The sequence below is a fragment of the Neolamprologus multifasciatus genome, chromosome 2 (genome assembly GCF_963576455.1).
Source record: "Neolamprologus multifasciatus chromosome 2, fNeoMul1.2, whole genome shotgun sequence".
Taxonomy (NCBI): Eukaryota; Metazoa; Chordata; class Actinopteri; order Cichliformes; family Cichlidae; genus Neolamprologus; species Neolamprologus multifasciatus.
The window spans coordinates 27,681,484-27,696,822 of NC_140440.1; the positions used below are offsets into that span (position 1 = coordinate 27,681,484).

Sequence of the window (15,339 nt, forward strand, 5' to 3'; positions counted from 1 at the left end):
GAAAATACAGTTTAACTGGCAAAAACAGACTCTGTACAATACTAACTGGCTTAAAAGTCAATATTTGGTAAGAGCACCTTTATATTTCTACACATTCTGAATTCTCTTTGGGAAGATTCCTTCTAATTTCTGTAAGTAGTCTTCAGAAATAGTTATCCAGGCTTTTTAAAGCAGCGGTCCCCAACCTTTTTTGCGCCACGGACCGGTTTATGCCTGACAATATTTTCACGGACCGGCCTTTAAGGTGTTGCGGATAAATACAACAAAATAAAACTAGTACCGGTACCGAAAAAAATAAGATTTATTCATAACACACGTGAAAAGACCCAGGAAAACAGAGTTAACGATAAAAACGATAACAAAATAACGCTGAAAACCGATTAAAAACCCTGAAAACCATACATTTCACACCTGAGCCTCAACTCTCGCGGCCCGGTACCAAACGACTCACGGTCCAGTACCGGTCCGAGGCCCGGGGGTTGGGGACCGCTGTTTTAAAGGACATTCAAAGCTCTTCTTAGGATTTTGGCTGCCTTTTGTTCTGTTCTCTATCAAGGTGCTCCCACACTGGTGATCTGGGGAAGCAACTCCATGACTGATAATGCTACATTGTGTGTTTTCCAGTTATGCCTTTACTGCAATGATAGTGTGCTTTTATCATTATCGTGCTAAAAAAATTATGCCATTGTCAGAGACTTTCCACATAGTATTGCATGATCAATAATCTGACGATACTACTCGTACGTTCAGAATTGCATCAGATCTCCAAGAGGAGCTCCAACAATAATGGATAAAATAGCCTGCATTGTGTTTTACACAGTCCTGTGTCATGTCTTTGCTAGATATTTCGCTTAATGAGATTATTTTCACGTACACGTCACTTCTTTTTTTTGTTCTCCACTTGTCCAGTTTCCTCTATTTTAAGGAGATGCTGCACATCATGCAAAGATATGCAAAGTTTTCAGCTAATAGCTCTTTGGAAATCATGTTGTTGCAAACGTACTATTTTATGCCTGTCAAACCATATTATTTTTGGCATTTTTCACAGATTCAACTCAAGAAATGGGAAGAAATGATGTGTGAATTTAATTTGCTTCTCACATAAAAATTCTTGCATAATCAGGCCCCATCTTATCTTAAAGACCTCATCAGCATATCACCCCAAAAGAGCACTTCACTCTCAGCCTGCAGGCTTACTTGTGGTTCCTAGAGTATTTAAATGTAGAATGGGAGGCAGACCCTTCAGCTTTCATGCCCCTCTTCTGTAGAACCAACTCCCAGTTTGGATTCAGGAGATAGACACACTGAATCCTCCCTTAGTTATGCTGCAATAGGTCTAGGCTGTTGGGTCTTCCACTGAGTGTTTTTTCTTCTTCATTCTCCTTTTTTCACTTATTACATGTTTATACACCACTCTGAATTTATTCATCAATTATTATTAATCTCTAGCTCTCTTCCACAGTATGTATTTTGTCCTGTCTTCCTCCCCTCACCCTCAATAGCTTGCAACAGAAGGCTGCTCTTCCATGAGCCTAGTTCTGCTGGAAGTTTCTTCCTGTTAAAAGGGAGTTCATCTTTCCCACTGTCACCACGTGCTAGCTAGTTCGTAAGTGGTTGTCTGATTACTTGGGTTTTCTCTCTATTATTTTAGGGTATTTAAAATACAATATAAAGTGGTCTCCTTGAGGCGTTGTTGTGCTATATACATAACACTGAATTGAAATAGAAACTTTTATGACAGGCTGCTAGAAACAAAGTGCCTAAAGATATAATTTAAAATCGGTTCTTTATATGTAGAAGCAACATTGGTTCACCCATGGAGTTTGTTGTATTTTATGTTTATATGTTTTAATGGCCTTTGGTTACATGGGACCATACTAAGCCAAATTGATGTGTTCAGAGTTGAGGGTTCTTGCACCTGAAGCCAAAGCCAACAGTGACATCATGGACACAAGCAACTTAATTACAATAGGAATCAGATAACATGGGAAGGTAGTAATTCAGAAATCTGAGTATATAGATTTACATACGCTTACGTTGTCTCACCTTTTCAGGGCGCTAAAGCTTTCCGAACTGTACTTACACGAACAATGAATTGTGAAAGAGTTTTCTTACATTAATTCTGTTTTAAAGCAGAGCTCAGACAGGCCTGATCCGATGAGAACACCGATGCGATTATCCTAGTGCTGGTGCTCATCCCAAATCATTTGGTGTTAATCTCCTCAATTGTGTCCCAACACAGGATTATGCGCTACCAGCTACCCAAAAAAGAGATCTAATCCAGGCGAAAACTGTTCCACACACAGAAGGAAAAATAAAAACCCAGCCAAGTTTTCAAGCTAACAGGCTGTTCTATCCATTTCAAGGGCAACACCTTACACTGTACCAACATTTTTAATGAAAAGTGTATGAGTTCAATCTATGAGTTCACGCAAGTTACAGCTACAAAAGATGTGAGGGATCTTCCACCATGAAGTTCTTTGATCCTGGGTTTGGGATGGGAGCTGTGGAGTACCAGGCCTCGCCTCAAAGAAACACTAATTGGGTTTTAATGAGGTCGACTGCCTCTGCAAGTGAAGAGCCGATATAGTTCTTTTATATTCTGATGTCAGAGCATCCCCCCCAGCCCTCATACTCAGCAGATACGCATGGCAGCTGAAGTTATAGCAAAGGATGAATTGTGTCGTGGCTTTTTCTGCTGTCTTCCTATAATTATTTGGGACTAAAAGGAACAAGCAGTGGGAATTAGTGAAATGGAAAACAGTGAATAGAATTATTGTGAGGATAAAGCTCTGTTGAGTGAGGAGTTTATGGCGAGGAGTTATTCTGGTGTCAGCGTTATGTGAATGTAAGTGAACCTAACACTGCTGTCTTTTCGTTTAACAAATGTTCACATCTGATTCTCAGGCAGTGAGGCCATCTTTTAAGAAGCATATACGTGGTTTCAGATGTGAATAAATGCTATAAGACAACAAATGATAAGCTTACAATTCCAAATGCACATAAATCTCCTTAGAGAGTTACATAAAGTCATGTGGGGACTTTTTTTCTCTCTTCTAAGGATAAAAAAATCCTTATCATGTAATGCTTATGTTGAAGTTCTTGGCATTATGGTTATAGTTACCCTAATTCTTTTTTCTAATGTCCTCTGAAGTGATAAACACATGACCGTGCATGCATGTACCTTGCATGGGTACGTCGGAGCCGTTCTGGGAGGAGCTGCCAGCTGCAGCCTTGGCACTTTTCCTCTCAGCCATGATCTAACGAGGAGAGAAAAATTGAAGAGTGTTTGGGTGAAAACAGGGTGAGAGGAACAGAGTGCAAAGGAAAAAAAAGAGGAATTTGAAAAAAGGGAACACAAGAGGACTGCAAAAAAAAAATGGAGGAAAGTGATGAAAAAGGTTTGGTTTTAAAACAGGGACAGGGGTGATAAATATTAATAATAAGACTAGATCATCTGACAAATCTATTTTTATCAAAGATTTACAGCTTAAACACACCTGCAACAGACTGGGTATTAGTTAGTACTAGCAGTAAATGGGTGTTTCTACCAAAGACTGTATAATAAAGATGGCTGTAACCATCATGTTTTTGCCGATCATTTTGTGAAGACTTGTTAACATCAAAAGCAAAGGGATGATCTCAATGGAAAAAGATAAGAAGCATTTCTTATTCATATTGTAGCTAACAGTCAGTCAGAAGGTAACCACTCCCTAAATCATATTTATTTTTTATTCTAAATGTGATCATAAACCATAAAATGAACATCATGCTGTGACAAATAAATTAGAAACCACCAGCTGAGACCACAAATTAAATGAGAATAGTTTCACTAAGCTCATAAAGTAAGTAAAACTTTAAAAATGCATTAGCTTCACCTTTGCAACATCCTTCTTTTATATACAGTCTGTGCTGACAATGTACCATGACTCCTTAAAAACAGGCTACAAATATGCAGTTTTATGTTCTTCAAAGGGTAAAAAAAAAATCTCATAAAACAATGAAGCAGCCAAATTTTTTAGCAAAAGGAGTAAGAATGCTATTTGCAAAGGACTATTTTCAGCCTTATAGTTGGTGCACTATTCTGAATATTTAGGTAAGCCAGGGTGTGTGGGACTGAATCCAAGTAGACTGCAGTGCTCATTTGATTGCAATGAAATACGTCACTTCAAATAATAGTGCAAAAAAAAACTAAGTTAAAACATAATGGAGAAATCCACAATGTCAGATTTTTGAAATCAGTATTTTACATGAGTTATATGTATCAGCTGTTTTGGTCTTCTCAGTGACATCACCTGTTACTTCTTTCCCAATCATACTTCAGTTCTGCACTTAAAGAATGGTCTTTTCTCTCTATTTTCTTGCTTTCTCTTGTGCTGCAGTGGACACACTCTTTAAAGAGTGTTGAATATTTTGCATGGTCCCTGCACTCGAGCTGCTGCACTCTTTTCCTGCTACAGATACTTGATTAATTGGAGGTGTCATTAATCAAAGTCTGTGGTGAGTCTGCAACTCTGCTCACAGGGGAACATGCAAGAAGGCACACTCACAAGAAGGCACACTCACTCCCACCCTCACACACACACACACAAAGGAGGGCCATTCAGCGTGCTGCGCAGCTGCAAGGCTCAGGTCACCAAGTTTTTCCCCTGCAGTAAAGAGAAAACTACCACTGTGTTTAAAATAGGTGGCGTAAAGGTGTGAAGAGTCATGGTCACATCCAGATGCACTGACGCACACTCTTCCTTCGGTTTGGGGTTCGAGATAAAAAGAAATTAAATCTTCTTTCTAAATGGGTCGATGTGCCTCAAAGGGAGTAGATCTGTTGTTCCGGGTACAGTCATTCTTCACAAGGTCAGCGCTGGCCTGAGGACGCACTGATTTCTCTTTGTACATAAAACATTATGAGTCAGTGTGTGTGTCAGTGTGAAATCTAAAGTCTCTAAACAAGTGAACTATGTCACTGACTAGGAAAAGTGCTGTGTTAGCGTTGAAAATAGTATTTGCTCTTTATGCATTACACTGCAGTACACATTGCAAGGTAACACACTACTCTCCAGCCATATACTCCCTTGTGGATGAGCACATGGACACCTTTGGACATCACAGATGCGCAGTTGTTCTTATTATACTTCTTTCTAGTTGGCTTGGGACACACTTGCACTTGGTGCCCTGTTAGTAAAACAGCTATGCTGGCAGCTGAAAGGTATGCGGACGTCCATGAGGAGTCACTTATTTACCCTCCGAGCTAAAAGTATGATATAAAAAGAGAATTTAGAGCTCTATAAAGTTTCAGAACTGTATTCTGTGATGATGGATGTTTATGTCGTTATGACTATGACAGTTATCAGCAGGTTGTTCTTTTTTAATATTTATTTTTTGGCCTTTTTACTTTGTTTTACTGACATAGTGGCAAGCAGGTCAAACCTTGGCCACTGTGGTTGCATGCAGCGCACGTTCTAGAGGATGAGTTAAGTTTCTGCATTTGTACATGTAAACATTAGCATCCATGGAGTAGGCTAAGAGCAGGACTTATGTTAGGTTTTGATTAGGTATAGCTGAGGTATTTATCACTCTTTTATGGACCAAAATGTCCATAAAAAATGTCCATTCCCATCCCACACTTTAGGGACATATATTGAAAACTAGCACTGCACATACTCTGCAACTGCAATCTTATCATCTCACTGTAAAGGCTTTCTGCTATCTCTCCTCACAGCCCTACTTCTCGGGAAGAGAAATCAGAAATCTTATCAGGGCACTGGAACATGCATGTGCGAATATCATCTAAGATACAGGGTTTTTATAATGACCCCCCCCCCCCCCCCCTTTTTTTTTTATAACATCTGAGCTGATCAAAACTTCCTAGCTTGTTTCAGAGCTGGAGATGGTTATGATACAAACCTTGGAACAGATTTCGTGGAGACTTGTGGCGATGGCTGCGGCGGGGGTATCACATCGGAACACGTGGCACTTCAGCACCCGTGTGTTTTTGTCTCTGGCCACATAGGCAAAATCCCTGAAGCACAGACAGAAGACACATGCAGATGTGACACTCAAAGTTTATCTCAAAGCACCCTAAAAGCAGTTGAACCAAACTCTTAAGGGGACAGTATTTAAAAATCTTTTAAGCTTTTTTACAGATGCTCTCTAACATTTATGATTAGAAGACAAAGGACAACTTAAAAAAAAGTGGGACAAGATAATGAAATGAAAAAGGAAGGAGCATCCAGAAAATTGAGGCACATATCTTGAGGTGAGCAACAAAGCCATTAGGGAAAAGAAATAAGCTGTGGGATGCTGAATCGCTGAATTAATTTCACATGATTCCATCTTTTTGTTTATTTACATTTTTGCTGCAGTGATATTTCAGTCTAATGTGTATTAATTCCAGATATTTGTATGCAGGAGAGTAAGGTTTTATCCACTTAGGTTTAATGCACCTAATAGCTCCTGCAAGATGGATATTATATAAAATAGATGATATTTTTCTTCTCAAAGGTGCCTGGTATTATTCCTTGGAGATCCATGTTTGAAAATTGTTGAATATTGTGATCAAACACTCTTTAAGGGCTTCACACATCCCCCTACAGCCACTTAGCTCAGGGACAATATGGATTCATGATCGCTAATTTGTATATTACAGTTCCTTTAGCCGTTTTTGTTTTGTTGTTTCTTGGGTTCAATTTTATCCTCATCTACAGTGTGAATATATTTGGATTACTTGCGACATCTAACACAGTGTTTCAACCAATTGTTTTCTCTCATTGGTAACAACAGCTTTTTACTGAACTGGATTTTACATCTTTTCCCTCTTCTGTGTTGTTAGGAGGTGATGCTTGGACCTGTCCTCGGTTCTGAAACAAAACCTTCTCAGCCCTCTCCCTGCACCTGTTTGCTTTATCTTCTGTTCAGCGATGTAAAAAAGGGGCTAGAAAAGAGAACACGCACAAGAACTAAAATCCACAAATGACAGCAACATTATTATGCCCATTTTGCATCATGATGTATTTACCTCTTCTCTAAGAACTTCTTTTGGGGCTGTGTCTAATTAGCTGAGTCACAAACTGCAGCTTCATTATTTGTGTCATTTACATGTTGCCTCGAGCTGTGCAGGCATTCACGTTAGAACCAGTCTCTTCATAGCAAAAACTGTATATAAAAGATGGGCATATATTATGGGGTCTGAAAAGTGAAGGTATTACAGGAAGTGTTTTAATTCTGCATTCTTTTGCAGATTACCACTAATTTTTCTTAATGTATTACCTCAGTAAACAGGCTTTTGATGAATTTATGATGTCACTCAAGTCTATTTTAGTATAGTATAATATGATTTCTGTAAATTATTACTCAACTAAGTGTTAAATTGATGCTAAACCATTGCGGTGTGGCTACCTTGCGATTGACTAGTTGCTACCAAATGCACATGCAGTGTCCACAGCTTTGCTGGTCATATCCACACCCTGCTTATAATGTCTAACAACCAAGATGGTGACAAGCAAATAGCTTGCTGTGAATATGTCCATCTTTTATATACAGTCTATGGTTCATATTCATTCCTGAACTGGAGGTGGCAGTTGCCAATATTGGCTAAAATGACAAACACTTGGGCTTATGCAAATATTTAGACAGACGTGTGTGTGTGTGTGTGTGTGTGTGTGTGTGTGCGTGCGTTTCTCTTGAAGCACACACACACAATGTCAGAGGACATTAGAAAAAAGAATTAGGGTAACTATAACCATAATGCCAAGAGCTTCTCAGTGGTGTCACACTGCAGCGTAAAAAGAGGAGTATGAGGGTGATACTGAGGGAGGAAACTCGGCTAAGAAAGAAACTTTATTCAGTGTGGGTGGCAGATGAAAACCAGCCACATGTGGGAAATGCTACATACACACATACACGCACAGACAAGATGAAAGACACATCTCTTCCCCATTAACAGGTGAGACAAGCGGAGGAACAAAAGGTAGGAGGATGTGTTTCCAGCTAGAACAGAAACAAATGAGTAATCGGTGAATACAGAGTGAAGCCAAAACAGATGGGAGTGTCACCAGACGCACACACATACATTGAACACTTCAGAATAACCACAGAAACAAACAGAAATATGCCAAACACAGCTGGCATTTATCACAGCAGGCTCTTTGTGTTTATGAGTCCATTATCTGGCCCGTCTCTTTTGCTTAACTGTGTGCTCACACACTATAAGTCGATAATGCTCTCTGATTGTGGCCACAAAGGAAAGTGCAATATGTGATGTGTGACTGAGTGTGTGTGTGTGTGTGTGTGTGTTTGGTGTCCAGTACACTTCATTCAGGGACATTTGAGCAGTGGGTCACCAAAGCAGCATGAGTGGCCTTGCCTCGCATACTACAAATGGTTCTTTTATGACTTCTGTATCCTCTCTCAGGGATCACAATGCTATAAAACAGCATGCAACTCTTAATAGGAAACAGCCCGTGGCCAGTCTGGCTCGCTGACGATTTGACACCAGTGATTTAGACTTTCAGTAGTCGGTCCTGCACTTGTCTTGTAAAGAGCAACAGTGACTCTAGGCGAAGCAAAGCCACTGATTTGAAGCCTGAAGTGACAAATGTGATCGCACACAAGGGCGGGAGCCCTGACACAACGATTACAGAAAACAGCTGAAGAGCAAGATCACACGTGAGCACGGCACAAAGAGCAGTTACCTTTCTCTGTGTCCCCGGAAGCAGAAGGAGGCAGAAGGAGGGCAAGAGGGGTTGTTGAAGAGATGGTGGTTAAAAAAATAGAAAGAAAGAAAATAAAGGTGATGGTTGTAAAGGAAACATAACATAAGGAATAAGAATAAATGTGTTAAAGGAAGAGTGTGGGACATAAAAAGACACATAAGAGTGGTGGGATGGGGAAGTTATATTATGGGAGAAGATGAAAACCAACAAAAAAGCAAAGTGAAAATGATGGTGAGGATAGGGAAGGCAAAGACACAACAGCAGCGTTAATACACAAAACATACAGAGTCAAAAACAGAGACAATGTTCTTTTGCTTCAGTCACCACCTTCCCGTTAGGTGATGTATGTGTGTACTTTTCATTTCAGTGGATTAGCATTCTTCAACATTATAATGCAGGAAACCTTTCTTGTGGCTGCATACTTGTGTACCACACACACACACACACAGGCGCATGAACCCACCCTACCCCATTTCCCTCTACCTTTTCCTTCTCCCAGTGTCTTTCATTCAGCTCTTTGCTTCTGCTCTTTAATCTTGCTTTCACTTCCCTCAGCTGTCTCCATCTCTCACTCTTTCACTCACTTTTTCTTCCACACCAGGAGACATCCACCTCACAAAAAAAACCCCAAAACAAAACATGCAACATAGAATGATTCACATCGAGAGCGTAACTCATCACAGCTGCACGCAATATAGGCTCTGATGGTCTACTATCAGAAACACTACAAAGAGGCACAGGCTGAATGAAGAACAGAGGGCTAATTCAAACATTGACTGCCTTTGATTCTTTGATGATCCACTTTGTAAGAAGCTGTGTGTGTGTAGGTGTAGACGTGTACGTGTGTGTGTGTGTGTGTGTGTGTGTGGTGTGTGTGTGTGTGTGTGTGGAGGGTAGAACAGCTGGTAGATTATTTCAAACAGGAATCCTATCTTCATTGTCAGAGCATCAGAACTGCTGCTGATCTCCAAACAGCCTTTATTCATGCAGACCTACTAACACACACACACACACACACACACACACACACAGTAGAGACACATGGAGACTAAATCGACACTTGTAGAAACTACCTAAAAGCTCTACCTCACCACATGTAAATGCATCTGCACACGTTTTAAAATGCATTGCTTTCTCATTGTGTTTGAATTTCATTCATGATGTTTTTCCTCACCCTGTTCCCATTATCTCGGATTCTACGGCCTTCTGTTCCATTTCAAATTCAGGCTCCCTGCTTTATTCGCTGTCTGTCACTTTGGAATTGCATTTCAGAGTCAGAAATTCTGAATGGCCCAAAAGTGACTGCTCTCCATTTACTTCAAAAATGAAAGCCTGTTGTTCTCGCGCCAGAACTAATTCATGTGTCAGTCTCAACTAGTTACAAGTGTTTTATTACTGATGAAAAAACTACATGAAATGCCAAATAGAGTCTCACACTAACAAAACCTACAGTACCGTCACGATCACACCACATATATTTAGACTTTTACAGCCAGTCTGAGGATAACTCGGCTACATCTGGAAATACATCTTTTTCTTTCTGCGGTGTCATTTTATTAACACTGCATTTTTAACAGTTGCATGTGTTGTTTTTTTAAAGAGGAAAAGATGACATTTTCTGATGAAACTTAAGTGTTTCGGGTGTCTCAGTTCTACAGTCCCTCATTGAAAATGTCAGTAAAGCCACTGACCCACGGTGGGTGTTTTTGAGTTTGGCAGGTGACTTTTGGTAACCTTTGTAAGCTGTAATCACAGCACTAGTTTTAAATTACACATGTGTTAAACTGTATGACAAACAGAGACAACTAACATGTGAACTTGGCTTTCCTCCAACACTGTGCGAGTTTCTAAAGCTAGTTTAAGTGAGCCAGAAGCAGATGCAACTGACTTTAACTGGAACCCAGTCCCCAGAATTAGCACGTCCAAGTCTAAGGACATGGTTCTCAGCCGTTAAATCATGAGTTCTGCCCTAAATTTTAATCACAAGTTAGGAATATGCAGTTCACTAATTAATGCAGTAGTGGTGAAGACAGAGTTGAGCGTGGCCAAAATATCTGGGTAGTGACCAAAAAAATAATAATATTGTGGATTCAAGCAGCAGAAATGAGTTTCCTCCAAAGGGCTTCTTGGTTCGAAGCTCAGTCATTTGGTAGGAACTTAACAACTACTCCACATCGAAAGCTCAGGTGTTTCAAACATGTCGAACTTAGAGGAAACCCCAGGATAGAACTAGGACATACAGGGGGTTTGGACATGATTAGACTTTTGGCCCTGCAACCCAGATGCAGGTAAGTGGTAAAAGATGAATCAATTTATCTTGTAAAAAGGAAAAGCATCAGGATTGTTGCTTTTAACTGAATGACACACAGATTTCATGGACGTCGGAGGGCATTTTAGCGGGAAAGGTTAAGCAAGAGGATAGAGAGATAAGATCTCAAGAGAGGAGAGTTATTGGCCAGAAAGTCGAAATGAATGTGGGAGTGGAGAAGAGAGGAATGGAAATAGGGCTGGATGGTGAAGGAGGAGGTGGAAAGGGGAAAAAAAGAGGTAAAAAAGAGGTACGAGATGAAAGGTGTGAAAGCACCAAAGCAGAAAGATGAGTTAGCCTCCCAAGCAAGCCTCCCACCACTCGTGCGTTTTTTTTTCTCTCTCTCTGTGCCGCACACACCTTCAGAGCTCAGTAAAGGATGACTGACTCACTACTACCAATCGCTCTTTGATCCTGATGGCTGCGAGGCAGCCTCGGCTGAAGACGATGTGTAAAACTCCGAGAATAAATGAGGTCACGGCTGCAGATGTGCGCTGAACCGGGTTTGAGAAAGTCACAAAGAACTGTCAGTGTCTGCAGAGATGACAACTGTCACCTCCATCATGGTTCTAAGAGCACAATGTGTAGTACTAGTCTACAGCCGAAGGAGAATCCCATCCTGGCATGCCTAAACTTGGCTTAGGTTTGTCATATTAATACTGGGATCATATCTCCATTTTATAAGATACTGATTAAAAATGTAAGGGGAAAAAAGTTGGATCAAAAATGTATAATCCACAACAGTCTAGATCTTGTTCCAGAGGGTGGATGTACAACTCGTGTCTTAGGATACATTTATAATGGGTAAAGAATTTGCAGTCAATATGGTTATTAATTGGAAGTGTAAAAGCCATACATGTCATTAACCATATTTATTTATTTATGCTAATGAGTAACTTTAATGCGACTTTGCAAAGTTTGTGGTTTTGTACACATACACACACACAAGTGAGGAGTAAGGATGGCACAACAGGACACAGAAAGCAAGAGAAAGATTTCAAATAGAAATGTGCACATCCACAGTCTTTGTTATCTACACACACACACACACACACACACACACACACACACACACACACACACACACACACACACACAGTAGATCAAGTATTGAAGGTAAATTAGCAATAACTTCTTTCAAAAGTGGGGCTGGGAGTACAATTTCTTTAGATTTTTCGTCAAACAGCAATCAAAATGCTCGATAATTTTGCTGACAGCAGGATATTATTTAAATTTAAGTAGTTTTGAAAACTTTACAGTAAGCAGCTTCACAATGCATCTTCGGTTGCAGGAATGGTGTAATAAAGCTAAACTGTCCCAATACTGGTGCAGTAAAAGAGGCTGTTTAAGAGGCAGTCAAAACAGCACACATGTAACTAGTCCCCGACCAGCTCTGCAGCTCTTTCTTCTGCTCTGTAGCTTCCAGTATCGCTCAGTAGAGACTCATGTCTCCTCCAAACCATCTGTCACATACACACACACACACACACTAACCCTAACGCACAGAGCACCGTGGCATCACACAGACTTCAATTATCAAACGGCTTTGCAGAGTGTCTGCATACTGCTGGCCGCTATGCTAATGCACTTACATACAGTGGGGCAAAAAAGTATTTAGTCAGCCACTGATTGTGCAAGTTCCCCCACTTAAAATGATGACAGAGGTCAGTAATTTGCACCAGAGGTACACTTCAACTGTGAGAGACAGAATGTGAAAAAAAAAATCCATGAATTCACATGGTAGGATTTGTAAAGAATTTATTCGTAAATCAGGGTGGAAAATAAGTATTTGGTCACCTCAAACAAGGAAAATCCCTGGCTCTCACAGACCTGTAACGTCTTCTGTAAGAAGCTTTTCTGTCCCCCACTCGTTACCTGTATGAATGGCACCTGTTTGACCTCATCATCTGTATAAAAGACACCTGTCCACAGCCTCAACCAGTCAGACTCCAAACTCCGCCATGGCCAAGACCAAAGAGCTTTCGAAGGACACCAGGAAAAGAATTGTAGACCTGCACCAGACTGGGAAGAGTGAATCTACAATAGGCAAGCAGCTTGGTGTGAAAAAATCAACTGTGGGAGCAATCATCAGAAAATGGAAGACATACAAGACCACTGATAATCTCCCTCGATCTGGGGCTCCACGCAAGATCTCATCCCGTGGGGTCAAAATGATCATGAGAACGGTGAGCAAAGATCCCAGAACCACACGGGGGGACCTGGTGAATGACCTGCAGAGAGCTGGGACCAAAGTAACAAAGGTCACCATCAGTAACACACTACAACGGCAGGGAATCAAATCCCGCAGTGCCAGACGTGTTCCGCTGCTGAAGCCAGTGCATGTCCAGGCCCGTCTGAAGTTTGCCAGAGAGCACATGGATGATACAGCAGAGGATTGGGAGAATGTCATGTGGTCAGATGAAACCAAAGTAGAACTTTTTGGTATAAGCTCAACTCGTCGTGTTTGGAGGAAGAAGAATACTGAGTTGCATCCCAAGAACACCATACCTACTGTGAAGCATGGGGGTGGAAACATCATGCTATGGGGCTGTTTTTCTGCCAAGGGGACAGGACGACTGATCCGTGTTAAGGACAGAATGAATGGGGCCAAGTATCGTGAGATTTTGAGCCAAAACCTCCTTCCATCAGTGAGAACTTTGAAGATGAAACGAGGCTGGGTCTTCCAACATGACAATGATCCAAAACACACCGCCCGGGCAACAAAGGAGTGGCTCCGTAAGAAGCATTTGAAAGTCCTGGAGTGGCCTAGCCAGTCTCCAGACCTCAACCCCATAGAAAATCTGTGGCGGGAGTTGAAAGTCCGTGTTGCTCGGCGACAGCCCCAAAACATCACTGCTCTTGAGAAGATCTGCATGGAGGAATGGGCCAAAATACCAGCTACTGTATGTGCAAACCTGGTAAAGACCTATAGTAAACGTTTGACCTCTGTTATTGCCAACAAAGGTTATGTTACAAAGTATTGAGTTGTATTTTTGTTATTGACCAAATACTTATTATTTGTATTTGGTCAATTGTATTTGGTCAAATACTTATTATTGACCAAATACTTATTAATACATTATTATACCACCCTGATTTACGAATAAATTCTTTACAAATCCTACCATGTGAATTCATGGATTTTTTTTTCACATTCTGTCTCTCACAGTTGAAGTGTACCTCTGGTGCAAATTACTGACCTCTGTCATCATTTTAAGTGGGGGAACTTGCACAATCAGTGGCTGACTAAATACTTTTTTGCCCCACTGTATGCTAATTGCAAAGCCAAATGCTGATTTGAAACGTCTGGGAGGAAGCGCTCCTGTCAGCAAAAAAGTCCACCAAGAGCCAAGGTCCACATCGAGGACCAGGTGTGTGCGTCGCATGTATGTGTTGTGTTACTCTCCCTATTGACTGCAACAGAAAAACGTCCTTTTATTATTGATACTGTTGTGACGTTGGCTGGAGTCCAAAGCAGACGTGGATCTGATCCATTTTCAGCCTTGAACTGTGACAGATGTGTGACACTGAAACAACAGCTAGAAAACGATTTAGAGGATTGCCCTTTCATCATGCTGCAAACAGAATAACAAAAGAGCTGTCAGGTATATTGATATTTGGAAACAGTTTCCTACCAATTATTCTACTTTTTTTGAACTGTTGAGTGAGTCTCCTTGTTTGCTAGCTTACTTGAAAATCTGATGCAAGATGAAATCATCCACAGTAAGGAAATGCACAATTAAACCTGACTAATTCTATCAGTGCAAATTCTCGACTTCCATTAAAAAAATTGATGTTAATACTGGAAGACAAATTTAGAGATAACAGTTCTGTTTACTGGTCTACAAATGCTTTCATAGCCATTCTAAGCTGCTTACAGACAATTATAATCTGCACATATTAGTCAAAACTCAGTTTCCAGCACAAAAGCTGTTTTTTTTTAAATTTTTTAAATTGGACCCCTGAGTGTCGATAATTGTGTTTGCAAAAAACAGCAAATGTGGCTCATCACGGCAGTAAATTGTAGTTTATTGTAATGGAATGCAGAATATGGTGATAAAAAAGGGCATAAAAATCAAAGATAAAAACTAGATACATGAGGCACAAAGTGCACACTTTACAAAGCAACTAATAGGACTGTACTGAGCTGCTGACAGTAATTAGCTTAGTTTTATTGCAGTATTGATGCTGTGTTGTGGTGCACAGTCAGGTATTTACTGCACCGACTTATCAACAGAACATCGGCATCAGCTGATATTCGCCTTGTTGACTGCCGTTTACTGATGGCAGAGGGCGCCGTTTATTTGTTGTGTGTCATCA

The 15,339-nt window shown here is 40.6% G+C and overlaps 1 protein-coding gene across 2 annotated transcripts in view; it reads right to left on the reverse strand.

The window, feature by feature from the left end:
• Window positions 1–15,339, reverse strand: part of apbb2a (amyloid beta (A4) precursor protein-binding, family B, member 2a) — a 39,082-nt gene that overhangs the window by 2,725 nt on the left and 21,018 nt on the right. For both annotated transcript variants that reach the window (XM_085133846.1, XM_085133837.1), the window contains exons 9-10: window positions 5,905–6,019; window positions 3,185–3,260 (exon numbers count right to left, since the gene is read on the reverse strand). In XM_085133846.1, coding sequence (XP_084989972.1) covers window positions 3,185–3,260; window positions 5,905–6,019 — 191 coding nt within the window. The remainder of the gene's footprint in view (window positions 1–3,184; window positions 3,261–5,904; window positions 6,020–15,339) is intronic.